Source organism: Peromyscus leucopus, chromosome X (assembly GCF_004664715.2).
Source record: "Peromyscus leucopus breed LL Stock chromosome X, UCI_PerLeu_2.1, whole genome shotgun sequence".
In the NCBI taxonomy this organism is placed as follows: Eukaryota; Metazoa; Chordata; class Mammalia; order Rodentia; family Cricetidae; genus Peromyscus; species Peromyscus leucopus.
In genome coordinates, this window is record NC_051083.1 from 103,482,061 (window position 1) to 103,496,141 (window position 14,081).

At 42.4% G+C, this 14,081-nt stretch overlaps 1 protein-coding gene across 1 annotated transcript in view; it reads right to left on the reverse strand.

Annotated features, from left to right (window-relative positions):
• Positions 1–9,202: 9,202 nt before the first annotated feature.
• Positions 9,203–14,081, reverse strand: part of Kiaa1210 (KIAA1210 ortholog) — a 50,751-nt gene continuing 45,872 nt past the window's right edge. The window contains exons 12-13 of the mRNA XM_037198799.1: positions 12,750–12,846; positions 9,203–10,818 (exon numbers count right to left, since the gene is read on the reverse strand). Coding sequence (XP_037054694.1) covers positions 10,652–10,818; positions 12,750–12,846 — 264 coding nt within the window. The 3' untranslated portion in view covers positions 9,203–10,651. The remainder of the gene's footprint in view (positions 10,819–12,749; positions 12,847–14,081) is intronic.

The following is a 14,081-nucleotide window of genomic DNA, read 5'->3' on the forward strand; positions in this document are numbered from 1 at the left end:
GTATTTAGTATTATTATTTTCTTTCTTCTTAATAGTCATTCAGACTAGGGTGAGGGGAAATCTCAAAACTACCTTTCCTGTTGGGTATAGAATATTGATCACTATTTTCAAATATTTATAGACCATTTGTATTTCTTCTTTTGAGAAATGCTTATTCATTACAATAGCCCATTTATTGATAAGACAGGTTTTGGTAGTTAAATCATTCTGATCCTTCATATATTCTATATATTAATCTGACTGATGTGTAGGTGAAAAATTTTCTCATTCTTTAGATTGTCTCTTCACCCTAGTGATTATTGCCTTTGTGATTAAAAATAATTTTGAATTTGATGCAAACCATTTGTCATTTGGAGGATTATTTCCTGTAGCTAGAGTTTTCCTGCCTTGCCCACAGTCAGGACAAATCTCTCTCTCCTGCCAGTCCCACAGCCGCTCAGACCCAACCAAGTAAACACAGAAAAACTTATTTTGCTTACAAACTGTATGGCCGTGGCAGGCTTCTTGCTAACTGTTCTTATATCTTAAATTAATTCATTTCCATAAATCTATACCTTGCCATGTGGCTCGTGGCTTACCGGCATCTTTACATGCTGCTTGTCCTGGCGGGCGGCTGGCAGTGACTCCTTCTGCCTTCCTGTTCTTTCTTTTTTCCTCTCTGTTAGTCCCGCCTATACTTCCTGCCTAGCCACGGGCCAATCAATTTATTGACCAATCAGAGCAACTTGACATACAGACCATCCCCCAGCACAACCAAGTGCAGACCATCTCAGACACCTGCACTCAGGCCCGTGGTCCTAATCATCCTCTATGCGGACCTGCTGGGTAAAGCCACGAGGAACCCGAGAACTGGCTCCCACAGGACATACAGAACATCCCACAGCAATTTCCTGTGCTATTAGAGTCCCTTTCAGAAATTCCTTGCCTCTGCCTATAATGTGAATGCTTTACCTAGGTGTTCCCCTGGCAGTTTCCAAGTTTTAGGTCCTAAGCTAAGGTCTTTCGTATATCTTGGGTTGATTTTCATTCAGGATGATAGGTAGGGGTCTAGCTTTATTCTTGTGCATGTGGATTCCAGTGTGAGGTCCTGTTATTTCTTTAATTCTTTGGAGACTGTGTTTCACTATGTAGCCCTAGCTGTCCTGGAGCTCATCATGGCCTTGAACTCAGAGATTCTCTTGCCTCTACCTCCCCAGTGATGGGATTAAAGGCATGTAGCACAAGGCCTAGCCTTTTCTTACTTCTTGAATGTAAGGGATGTACATATTGCTGGAGATCACTTCCTGTGAGCATGTCTAAGTTGAGGGCCATGAATACTAGTCTGTGACTGGTGTAAAAAACCTCGGGGTGGGCTAACTATGTCCTAGTGTCTTTTAGCTAGTCTGGTACAGCCATTTTCATTTTACACATACTGGACTTTTCCTATGACTTAAACAAATGACCCAAAAACCATGTCCCTTTTGTGTCATTGATAGTCAGGCTTTGATCAAGTTATTCTTACTCCAGTATAAGTAATCAGGCTTGCCTGTAAGCATATCTTGCAGTCTTGACCTAAGTTGAGGAGATCATAGCTGGCATTTACTTAAGCCAGCATGTTGATAAATAGCCTTTCCCACATAAAGGGCTTCTCTATGGTCAGTTCCCATATTATTTATCCTCACTCCCAAGGCACACTATGGCCTTAGCTCCTTGTTCCTCTATTGGACCTTTATTCCAGACCCCTTTTGTTAGGAAGTCCATGGATGACCAGTGTTTAAAAGATAAGACCGATAGATTTCCTCCCAGTAGTTCTTTTGTCCTTGGCTACTCATCCATAGGCTGTCACTAGCTGGGGTCCTAGCCAAAGGGACCACAGTGTATTTTACTGGTGTGGGCAGATCCATCACAGCATACTAGGTCTTAGAGGTGATCCATGGCTGTCTATTCCCAAGTAGCATCACCTGGAGGAGATAGTGCAGATCCCCTCCTGGGGAACAGTAAGTTATATTGATGGGTGTCCAGGAATTGGAATTTCTTTGGAACAAGATTGCACTCCATACTAATTTATGTGACAGAGTCAGAGAGCTTGAGTGGGGACTGGCTCAGATGCACATCCACAGGATCAGAAAGGACAGCAGGAGGCAGAGGAAGAGCTGAGCCATTGTCCCCGTTTCTAGGTTGTTTTGAGATTATCAGTGTCAGTGGCTAGTCTGAGTTGGCTCTCATGGCCCACCCCTGGCTTGGGTCCACAGCAGCTTTGGTGTGAGTGTGGTGTATCCATGGCTTGACACCTGCAAGTTTAAGAGCTGAGGGAGTGGTGAGGATTGGGCATTTGGGGTACAGTGTCAGCTAAGTCTTTTAGGAACCTCTAGAGGTAGTTATGTCCATACTCCCAGAGGTCACCTTGAGTCCTTTCAGAGGAGTGGAGGTGGCTGGCAAACCCAACCTCAGAAGAACAGTAACCATATTTACAGGATGTGTAATGCATCCTAAACACTGTGTGGCAGAATTAAAGTCCTGTTTACTTTCTCAACCAGGCCTGAAGGTTTGTGGTGGTACTGTGTGTACAAGTTTCAAGTTAATTCTCTGTGCAGGTAGAATAAGCTACCCAGCCTGAGGAGTACACACCATAACCAGCATGTATTGTTAGCTTCTGCTGGGTTGAGTGTCAGGAAAGTCCATTCATATATGTTTAAATAGGTAGGACCCCTGTTTTGTGTCAACATGGATGCCTTGGGTCCCTGCTTGAGATTTTTCCAGGAACACACTGACAGGCTTTGCTAGCTCTCAGTGTTGGCAACCTTGGCGCTACCAAATATCTTTGCAATAATTCTTGTAGGGCAATTTTATATCCAGATGGGTTGCTTCATTAGCTTTCAGGATTACACTGGGAGCTGTCATCCCGGGAATGATTTTCCTATCTGTCACAATCAGCCAGTCCTTCTGATTTTTAGCAGCTCCTTCATCAGTTGTTAAGGGATAATAAGAGGAGACTGGGGGACTTTGTCTTCATGGAGGCCAGCCTGTTTGGCCGCCTGGTCTGCCAGTTGGTTTCCCTGACTCACTTGACGGTGACCCTGTGTGAGTCTAGCAGTGTACCACTGCCATAGCCAGCCAGCTTCTAGGAGATGGAGGATTTGTTCTCTTTTTAAATTTCTTTACCCCCTAAGGTAAGCATTTCTCTTTCTCTGTATATTGCTATGTTGAGTATCTTTTTTACTTTCTTTTTATTTATTCTGTGTATCTTTCACATCATGTATCTCAATCCCATTCATTCCCTGTCCCTTCTCATCTGCCCTCCATCACTGCAACCCCCCCCCAAATAAAACAAAATTTAAAAGGAAGAAAAGGAAAAAATTAAAATCTCATCGTGGAAGCTGTAGTGTGACACAGTGAGTAAATAGCTTTTTGTCCATTTATCTTTAATTGCAAGTGTTCATTGCAAAGAGTCATTGGTCTGGTACGAGGCCTCTGGCTTCTGCTGCACTCTCGATGCTGGGCCCTCACTGGGACTCCTCTTGGATATCCTGTCCTTGCCCTGTGTCGTGGAGATCCTGCAGCTTTGGGTCTGCAGGTCTGGCCCTTTCACGGGCTCCAGCAGTTCACAGATGAGGTGGATGTTGGGGCAGGCGAAGTCATAACCCTGGTTCTGGGCCTGGGCAGCTGCAGGGTTGTTCAGCCCATCAGTTCTTCCCTGCCCTCACCACCAGGGTGAGCTCTCCATCACTGCTGCAGCTGATTCACCCATTGCAGCAATGAGTGAGGGGTGGGACCAGTTCTCTTGGCTTCATGCCCTCAGGGTCGGCTCTCCCACACCTACACCATCAGGGCCAGCTCTACTCTGTTGCCCAGGTGAGGTGTAGGGCCACTGTCCCGAGTGCTGCAGCTGGTGAGGGGCCAGGACAGCCCTCTTCCTCCCATGACCCCAGAGCCATCTCTTCCACCTGTCCCAGGTGTCAGTGGGCAGGGGAGCACCTCTCCTCAACCCATGCCACCACGTGTCAGATGAGTAATGGGGACAGTCCTCCTCCTGCTCACGACATTGGAGCTGGGTCATCCACACCTCCTCCGACAACAGGGCCAGCTCTGCTATGCTGCCTAGGCCAGGAGCAGGGCCCACTTTCCTTAGTGCTGCACCTGGTAATGGGAAGAGTCAGCTCCATCATCTGTTGCAGGGGGGTAAGGAACGAGGGGTAAGGAGGGGCATCTCTCCTCCACCCACGCTGCTGTATGACAGATGAGTAGTAGGGACAGCTCTCCCATGCTTACAGCTTCAGGGCTGGTTTACCCACACCTCCTCCAACTGAGTGTTGCAGCTGGTAGGAGGCAGGGATGGCTCTCTCACTCTTGTGGCACAGGGCCAGCTTGCCCACCTGCCTCAGGTATTGATGGGTGTGGTGGGGAGAAGAGCATCTTTCCCCTCCCTGTGCCACCACAAGACAGATGAGAAATGGGACGAGCTCTACCATGTTGAGCATCTTGATGTGAGGGTCCATCCCCTTTTTGCAGGCTTCAGCTCCCATCAGTAAAAGGTTCCATATCTGAACTGGTGAGTGGTCCGTCCTTTTAAGTCCGGCCATGAGGAGAAAACTTCTTTTGTCCTTTCTCTGAAATCATGGCGGGACTTTCTCCCCTTTTCAGGCAAGCATGTGACTGGATAACATACCTGTCATCTTGTTTAATGAGGAAAAGATCTGGATTTTCCCTTAGTGGACATACTGGAACCCACTCATCCCTGGAATGCAGCCTTCTGGAATCCAGTGAGCATCCCCATGTAGTCGTTGAGACTGACGGTTGGCTGGCAGGACAAGTTGGTGTGCATTGTGCCAGACAGATGCCAATGGAAGGATGGAATCAACTGACTCTGCAGTGTGAGGTGTTGGCAGTTGGAGCCAGTAGAGGACAGCATCATGGGCAAAATTTTATCCTCTAGGGAAGTTAATAGCAGTGCTTCCTTGGTGTCTTCAGCCTTAACAATTGTTGCAGGACTGTGTGGGTCTCACATTGGGACTGTTGATCCCATGACCAGAGATCTCTAACCAGGAGTTGGGGGGTTTATATGTGCCTAGCCCTGTGAGATGGGGAAGATCACCTTCTCCCTCAAGAGGCTGACTGCCTGATTGGTTGCCTCACAGTGACTTAGAGGTCTTTCCTATACTTTACATGTATAGGCCCAGGCTCAGTCACCTCCTTATATGGGAGGTGAATGCCCATTCAATTGAAACAAACTCAGCAGAACCTCAGGTTGAGCCCCAATCAGACCCAGTAGCCACAGCACTGTGGAACCATTACAAACATTCACACAACTCATTCACTATCCATTCAGAAGTCCCATTTTAAATTCCCAGTCTATCTATTTCTCTGAAGATCAATATCAGTGCCTTGGTATCCCTTTGATACCCTGGAGACCACTACCTCCTTAGTATCCTACTGAGGCTTCAGATGCAATCGCCTGTTGGGTGATTAAGCCCATCTGGCTTTCCTGCCTATCTCCCCAGGTGTCCTTACCTGGTCTGAATTCCAGTCTAGTCTTATTTTTTTCCACTCTTGGGTCTCACATTCAGTTTCCTTGGCCACTGGAATGAGATCCCAGAATCCAGTTAAGGGTGTATACTTCTATATTCCAAAGACCTTCAGTGAGCTGAGAGGCCTGGAAACAGCAACATTTTTCTATCAACTGGGGTCCTGGTGAAGGAGATCTCACTGGGACCTCCAGAAATGTTACAGGACTCTTTCTGGAATAAGCACTTCAATACCAATAAAAGCAGAAGAGAGGACATGTCACTAGTAGACTGAAGCCAAGATAGCTCCTGAAAGGCCTTAGTCCAGGGTCCAGTTTACAGTCTCGTTTTATACTCTAAAACCATAAGGTGGGGTGGGCAAGCAAGAGAGATTTTTATATAAGGTATGTAGCAGTCAGCAGGTTGTTAAGAGCAACAACCTGTTATTTTAGCTATTCCTCCAGGTCATTCTGTTCCAGGCAGCAAGTGAAATCATGCTTGGCAAACAGGCAGTACAATCAGTGCTCTAAATAAATCACTAAATCAGTGTCTGATAATTGATCCCTTTTTTCAGCAATACGTGAGAAACTTGTTTATTTTTCTTTATGATTTCATCATAAAAGAGAAATTTGGCACTTCCCCCAATAAGGAATGTAATTAAAGTAGATAGAGAGTAATGAATAATTGTTTAAAAAGATGGTAGTGTCACTATTTTATTTCCTTTTGTTCAAAATACATTCTTTTATCACATAATATATCCTGATTATTTCTACCCCCCTACTCCTTCCAGTTCCTTCTCACCTTCTCTCTGACCTGGATCTACTCTATTTCTGTCTCTATTAAAAAAGAAGTCTCCTAAGAGATAATAATAACATATAACAAAATAAAATATCATAAGATAAAATAAAATCTATCACACTGAAGTTAAGCAAGATAAACCAACCAAAGGAAAGGAGCCCAAAGGAAAGCACAAGAATCAGAGATCCACTTGTTCATACACTCAAGAATCACACAAACACTAAACTGAAAGCAATAATATATATGCAGAGGACCTGGTATAGATCTGCGCAGGCCCTATGCACGCTGCTTCAGTCTTAACCTTGTTCTATTTTACATATTTATATCATTTTATGTTGATCTCATTATTACGGTTTTAACTAAAAGTTTGAGCACTATATGAAACAAGAATGTTGTGAATGGGTACTGTGGAGGTTTGAATAAGAATGGCCCCCATAGGCTCCTGTATTTGAGTGCTTAATCTTTGGGGAGTGGCACTACTTGAGAAGGACTAAGAGGTGCGGCCTTGTTGGGGTAGATGTGGCTTTGTTGAAGGAAGTGTGTCACTTGGGGTAGGCTTTGAGGTTTCAAAACCCCAAACCAATCCCAGCATGTCTCCCTTCTCACTGCCTGTGTATCCAAATGTAGAACTCTCAGCTTTTTCTCCAGCACCATGTCTGCCTGCAGGCCACCATACTCCTGCCACTATGATAATGGACTAAACTTCTGAAACTGCAAGCAAGCTCCAATTAAATGTTTTCTTTTATAAGAGTTGCTGGAATCATGGTGTCTCTTCACAGCAATAGAACACTGACTAAGACATGCACTCTTGTCATTATTCCTGATTTTAGAAAAACAATTTCATTTTTATTCCACATTTAGCATAATGTTTATTATAGGTTTATCATGTCACCTTTATTATGTTGAGATATTTTCCTTCTACTCTTTTCTTCAGACTCTGTATCATAATGGGATATTCAACTTTGGAAAAGGCTTTTTCTGTGATGATTGTGTGACTTCTGTCCTTAAGTGTATCTATGCTATCAATACACACACACACACACACACACACACACACACACACACACACACACAAAATGTTGTGCCAATCCTGTAACTATGGAAGGAAACCAACTTGGTTGACTTGATGTACAATCTTCTTAATGTATTCTATAACTAGTAACGATGTAAAAATATATTTCTTTAATTTTTTGAGATTATAATTATATCACTCCCCCCTTTCATTTCCTGCATCCAAATCCTTTCATATACTCCTCCTTATCCCCTTTCAAATCTATTTCCTCTTTACTTCGAAAGATTTTTTTTTTTTTGGTTTCTCTGTGTAGCTTTGTGCCTTTCCTGGAAATCACTTGGTAGCCCAGGCTGGCCTCGAACTCACAGAGATCCACCTGGCTCTGCCTCCCGAGTGCTGGGATTAAAGGCGTGCGCCACCACCGCCCGGCGAGAAAGAATTTTTTAAAAGAAATTTTGCACTTATGACCATCAGGGAAAGTGGTCTACAGTTTTCTTTTTGGTTTTCACACCAGTGTAATACTGGCTTCATACAGCATGTTAGTGGGTATCTTTTTCTTTTCAACTTGTGGGAAAGTTTGAGAAGCATTGATATTAGCTCTTCAAAAAGTCACTATACTTTGGCAGTGAATACATCTGATTGTGGGTTTCCTTGTGGGGAGTCTTAATCACAGCTTTAATCTCATTGAACATTACGGGTCTATTAAATGGTTTTATTTATCTTACCCTCCCAAAGCTCTAGGCATTGATTTTTACATTAAATAGATACTGTCTTAGTACCCATTATGGTGAAGTAGACTTGACTATTCTATAATCCATCTTATTAACATCAATATTGATGTTTAAAATGTCCATCATATTGTATTATTTATGGCTAGAACTCCATAATGAAGCAGAAGCACAGAAACTCTTGTCCCTATTACTTAAACTGAAAGGGCAAAGTGGGCCAATATATGGGTATTCACAAAGTGTAGTTTGGTGCACCAAGCTGGTTAGGATTTGTTATTATTTATGTTGTATGAGCTGTTAAAATAACATTGCTCTTAGATCTAATTATAAAGGATGCATTTCCTGACCTCCATATTTCTTAAGTCACACCTTGGCCATCTTACTGTCTTGTTCCTCTATAGAGGGCCAGAAACTTATGAAAGCAAGATCTCCTAATCCTGCTAGAATATGCCCCATGTAGTTAATATCTCTGACTATTTTCCAGTCTGCTTCTAGCAGTGGCACTCTGCCCTTGGGATGGGCCAGCCTTGGTAAATCTGACTGTCCTATCAAGGTATAGGCTCCCAGAGCTAGCATAGGACCTGGGGCTTGGTCTAGGGGATAGGCCAGGGCCTAGAGGGGGAACAGGAGTAGGAAGTAAGGGCCACAACATTGGTTAGGTCTTTAGTAGTTTGAATGTTCTCAAATCCATTCTAGTCTCTCTAGTCATTATTAACATACATGAAAAAAGATAAACCATCATATAAAACATGTTTTATTGGTTGTCTCAAATGTGGATTTCTCCAACTGAGCTCCCATTCTGAAACTCAGCTAATGGTCTCGCTAGCCAGACTAAATAAATAGTTGATGTTGTAACTCCTTTTCCTCCTTTATTGTGCACCACACAGTTTTGCATGCGCTCAGTGGCTCCATGATTTTGAAAATGACTGGTTTGTAAGCTTATCTTTGTGTACGATTTAGATGCAGTCCTCAAGCTGCCTGGACACCATGGGCCGTGTCCCTTCTGCCGCCCCACCAAGGCCCACTTGGAGACCATCGGCTTGGTCGGACACATCAGTGTGGAGACTACTTCTACACAAGGCAACCTCTTAAAATAGTTTGGTCCATTGAAAATCTTCAGTCTCTGTTGTCAGTATTCTATTGCCCTTCCTTCCTTATTCCCCAGACAGAAATGGACTACAGAACAAGCTTTATTGAATTTATTTGCTTTGAATTAATAAAAAAAGAAAGAAAGCTAAAAGAAACAAGTAAACTTATCAGAATACATTTCTAGGCACTGAAAAACTTAAGCTCATGATTAAAAACTGAGGTCTGTTAGTACTTGGGGAGATATCATTAAAGGGGACTTCTCATAGTGAGGATGATGTAATGAAGGCATAGGCAAAATGGGGAAGGGAAGTGTTAGAGTTAATATACCAGGACTACCTATGTTAAAGGCATTGGTTTAAATAAACTATTCACTATAGGAATATAAATGAAATGAAATCCAGTCAATCAAAAACTTAACATTATCAAAAGAGCAAAACTAGAGAATCAAAATAAGGAGATGTCTTATAAATTAAATGAAAAATCCAGCATGATGTTGTAGAGCATGTCATTTTACCATCATCAGCAAAACCCAGCACCAATTATTTAAGTTAGCTATAGAATCTCATTGCCTCTCTAAACTTGGTTTTGAATGGGGAAGCATCCAACATAGATGGTCAAAGCTGCATGTCTGTTTAAGCAAAGTAAGCACAATGTGACAAAAGTAGATGTCCTTTGGAATTAGGATGTCCTTTGGAGCTAGGTTTACTGTTAAGGCATCTAAACGTAGATCTCTCATAATGTTTGCTAAACTTGAGAGATAGAATAAATGTGGAGAAACTGAACATGAAAAAGTTAATTAGGTGGGGAAAACCCACCTGCCATACGTGACACCATTCCATAGGCTTTGGATCCTGGAATATATATACATTCCAGAAAGTGAATTGAACACAGTAATTCACTACTTTCCATATCTTGACTGGAAAGCAATGTGACCAACTTCCTCAAGTTCCTGCTGCTGAGAATTCCCTGCTACAATGGGCTGCACACTCGAACTCTAAGCCAAAATAAGCCCTTTCTCCTTTAGCTAGATCTTATCAGAGAATTTATTACAGCAATAGGAAAAGTAACTAAGATGCTGAGTTACACAGAGTTCTTTGCCTTAAGCCTGGAGCCGGAGAGGCAGGACACTCTCCAGAGGACCCAGACACAGTCTAACTAGTGGGCTTGCCATCTTCTTGGTTGAAAGTACATCCATTCCCTGGGCTAAATTACCTGAATCTTTCCACTGAAATTATTTGGTTGAAAGAAATAGCAATCTTTTAGCTGCTGGAGCAAAATGCAGCTGTTTTCTTTCTTCTAAGGTACAATGTTTTGCAATTCTATAGCATAACTTTTCTGGAGAACATGCTGGATTTGGGGATATTGGTAGTGACTTACTGAGGGTTAGACATTAGTAGCATTTATTTCACTCAATTAAAATGTTAATTTCTATTTCTAATGTTATTTTTCTTAATAAAAACTAGCCCTAGTAAAAATGTTATATGAAATTACCACAGCTACTGGCAATTATTACTGAAAATGCTGATGCTCTGTCCAGGAGCTATTTATTTCATGATCTCTGACATTTGGCTCCATGCTTGAGATTTCTTCTTGGCCATTGCGAACCACACAGGCTCCTCAGGTGGTGAAAATTTGGGTGGCAGACTTGAAGAGCGTCTGGTTTCTCTTTCACTGATATATGGATGAGGCAAGTTCTGATCATCAAATGCAACTGGAATCACAACAAACAACATACAAATAGTCAGAAATCCCAGAGACACTGGAATATATTTAAAGATGAAGTGAAATGCACCATCCTTGCACGTTTTCTATGATCACCCAGTTCTTAGTACTTTCCAACCATTGTTCTCTTGGAAGTTAGACTTCTAAAATCAGAGCTTGGGTGAATGGTGCAGTAGTTATGTATGTCCAGGGGGGCAGCATCAAGTTGGAAATGGCTATAGGATTATAGCCATGGCAAGGCATGTGAGGTGATTCTTGCAGCCAATCTTTTGACATTTACTATTTGACTCTGTTATACTTTTGAACTCACACCCAAAGGGAAACATATTATACCTATTCCTTTTTTTAAAATTTCAGATCTCTTTTCACTAGTCACTAACATTGTGAAATTAAATAACTGATGGATCAATAGATCTATGTAATAAGAGCCAGAGAAATAATACTCTGCCAACTACTGTGGCCAGACAGACTGCTCTGTTTCCCAACTCCACTCCCTCCCTTGTCCTGCTCTACAGCTTAAAAGCTTCAACTAAACAAGTGGTTCTCAATTCTAACTACACATTGGAATCATCTAGGAATGTTTTTTAAATGCCAGAGTATCTGGGTGTGATAGGACATGCCTGTAATCCCAGCATTTGGGAGGCTGAGTCAGGAAGACTAGGAGTTTGATGCTCTAGCTTGGGCTATATCACTGAAATCAAATGACAACCACAATAACAGAAAACAAAAACAAAAACAAAACAAACAAAAAACAAAAAAGAGAACACAAAAACTGTCAGTGTCCATGCAATTTCTTGAACCAACTGAATCAGTAGGGAAGCAGTTAGGACTATCTATCATTTAACAAGCTTCCTGGTGGATCTACTCTTCAGGGGAGCTGAGAACCACATTTCAGGAATATACAGCTCATAAGACATGCATCAATCTGATGACTGCTATTTTCACAGTGAAATAATGGGTTCCTGAGTTGAATGTAAGTCCATCCTCCTCTCCAGTTTCAGTAAGAGTCCAGGGATGATGGTGTACCAGAGGCCAGAGGCCTTGAACCAGACCAATGATTCGTTGCAATGAACATTTGCAGATGAGGTTGATTGGACAAAAGGGTATATATACTGTGTGACACACTGCAGCTCTCAATGTCACTAAAATGAATGAAGAGGTGTTGGAGAGGTGGTAACGACAGAGGAGTGAAGTGTGGTTCTTTGCTTTTTTTTTGTTTTTAATTAAATTTTGGGGGGGTGTTCTTTGGGTGGATGCTGCAGGGCTGAGGGGAGGATGTGGAGGGACTTGGAGGTGAGTGGGATTGGGGTGTGTGATGTGAAATTCCTAAAGAATCAAAAAAGATTTATGTTACTTTAAAAATATCCATCCTCCTCTCCTCCAGCTCCTGCTGAGGAAATCCCTCTGGTACATAACTCTCACTGATGAGGTCACAGTCTATCATTTCCTGTCACATTTATCTGCAGCATTCAACATATCCCCATGTCTCACACCGCTAGTCAGAATATAGAGTGTATGAAGTGAGCCTTTTCAATGAATCAGTGCTACTGGGCCTTTACAGTGGATTATCAACAGTTTCATTGAGGTTAGAACAGGTGAAGAAACATTGCTTTGCTACACCTAGAAAATGACTTGGTGCTTTCCTCTCCTACCTAGCACAAGAACGTTTTGTGCCTTGCCTTGCCAGCTTCTTCAGTGAGGTGAGAGACTAGAAAGGGCTATGGAAATTGTACACTGCACTCAGATATAACAATTGGACTTTCTTAAAGTAAATCTGTTGCATTCCATGGAAGAGACAAGAAAGAATCATGAAGCTGATTTGATTAATAAGAGAAATACATTGAGTGAACTTGAAATTGCAAAACATTTCACCACATTCCTCCATGGCTAGTTTTGACAGATCAGAATGTGTGCTTTCACCTGTTTTTGTAGACTTATACAGCTTTGACATCTCCTGTCTGGGAACAGTGGAGGAAAAAGTCATTCTTGACGGGCTATCAGCTATGGGTTCATGTTCCTGTAATACCAAAATGAAAACAAAACCTTTGTAAGTCCTGACAATAACGACAGCAAACTACTCAGAGGATCACATGGTGTGTTAGGATCCTGCCCTCACTCCTACACATGTGCAGCTCAGGGTCTTGTGTCTTATGTCATCAGGGGGTGCTCGCCACTATGTACGATACAGCATGGTCACACAATCTGATGCTTAAAAACCTGATGCTGACCCTCTCTCTCTGCTCTCTGCTCTGCTCTGGTCCCTCCCCTCCCCCCACCATCTTTCTCTCTCTCCAGGCCTGGCTCCCCTCTTCCCCCCTTCCCCGCTTCCCTCCTAAAAAGCTCTGAAAACTAACATTGGGTTCTGTCGTGACCATGACCTTTCCATGTGGTAACCAGCACCACACGCCACAACCAGTGCTGCCACCAGCGCCGATTATCATCCTTTCAGTAAGCCCTGTCGGGGTGCTATAAGTTCAACAATAATCAGAAAAAAAGAGATAGAGGATAGAGATATTGATTCGGAAGTATACATCTAGATAGAAATATATAACTATAGAAATTGATTATATACATCAATAACAAAAGATAGCACAAAGCTCCTTGGGCTTAGAATAAATAAATACCTACATACATACATACATACATATTTAATGATTTATTTGGAATATGTATTACTTAATGATGTATTGGTTTCTATTTTGTGTGTTCAAGTATTCTGCTGCATATATGTGTGTACACCACAGGCACTGCCCCTGAGGCCAGAAGAGAATATTGCATCCCTGGAACTGGAGGTATGGATGGTCATGAGCCGCTATGAGGGTGCTGGGAACTGAACCCATGTCCTCTGTAAGAGCACTAAATCCTCATAGCCACTGAGTAATCTCTCCAGTCCCAGAACTTAAATTATTAACAAATACCCAAGCTGACTCAAGTTTGCTGCCTTTCAGATCAGGAATAAAAGCTATCTAGTCACACAAATAGTGTGAACAGACTGATAGGAGAATAACTTCTCTCTTATCTATGTCCATAACTGTGCCCAATCTCCACTGCTTTCAGAAGCTAAGTAGTGCAAGACCTGGTTATTACTTGGATGGGAGAACAACCTTCTCTATAGCATGTACCACCTCTTAGCTGTGAGCTAACAGAATGTGATGGTTACAAACAAATCTGCTCAGTTGGTTTCAGTGAGCACTATACAATTTTCTACCTTCCCAGACTAGTTGGTATATGACTAGAAGTGTTTTTTCCACT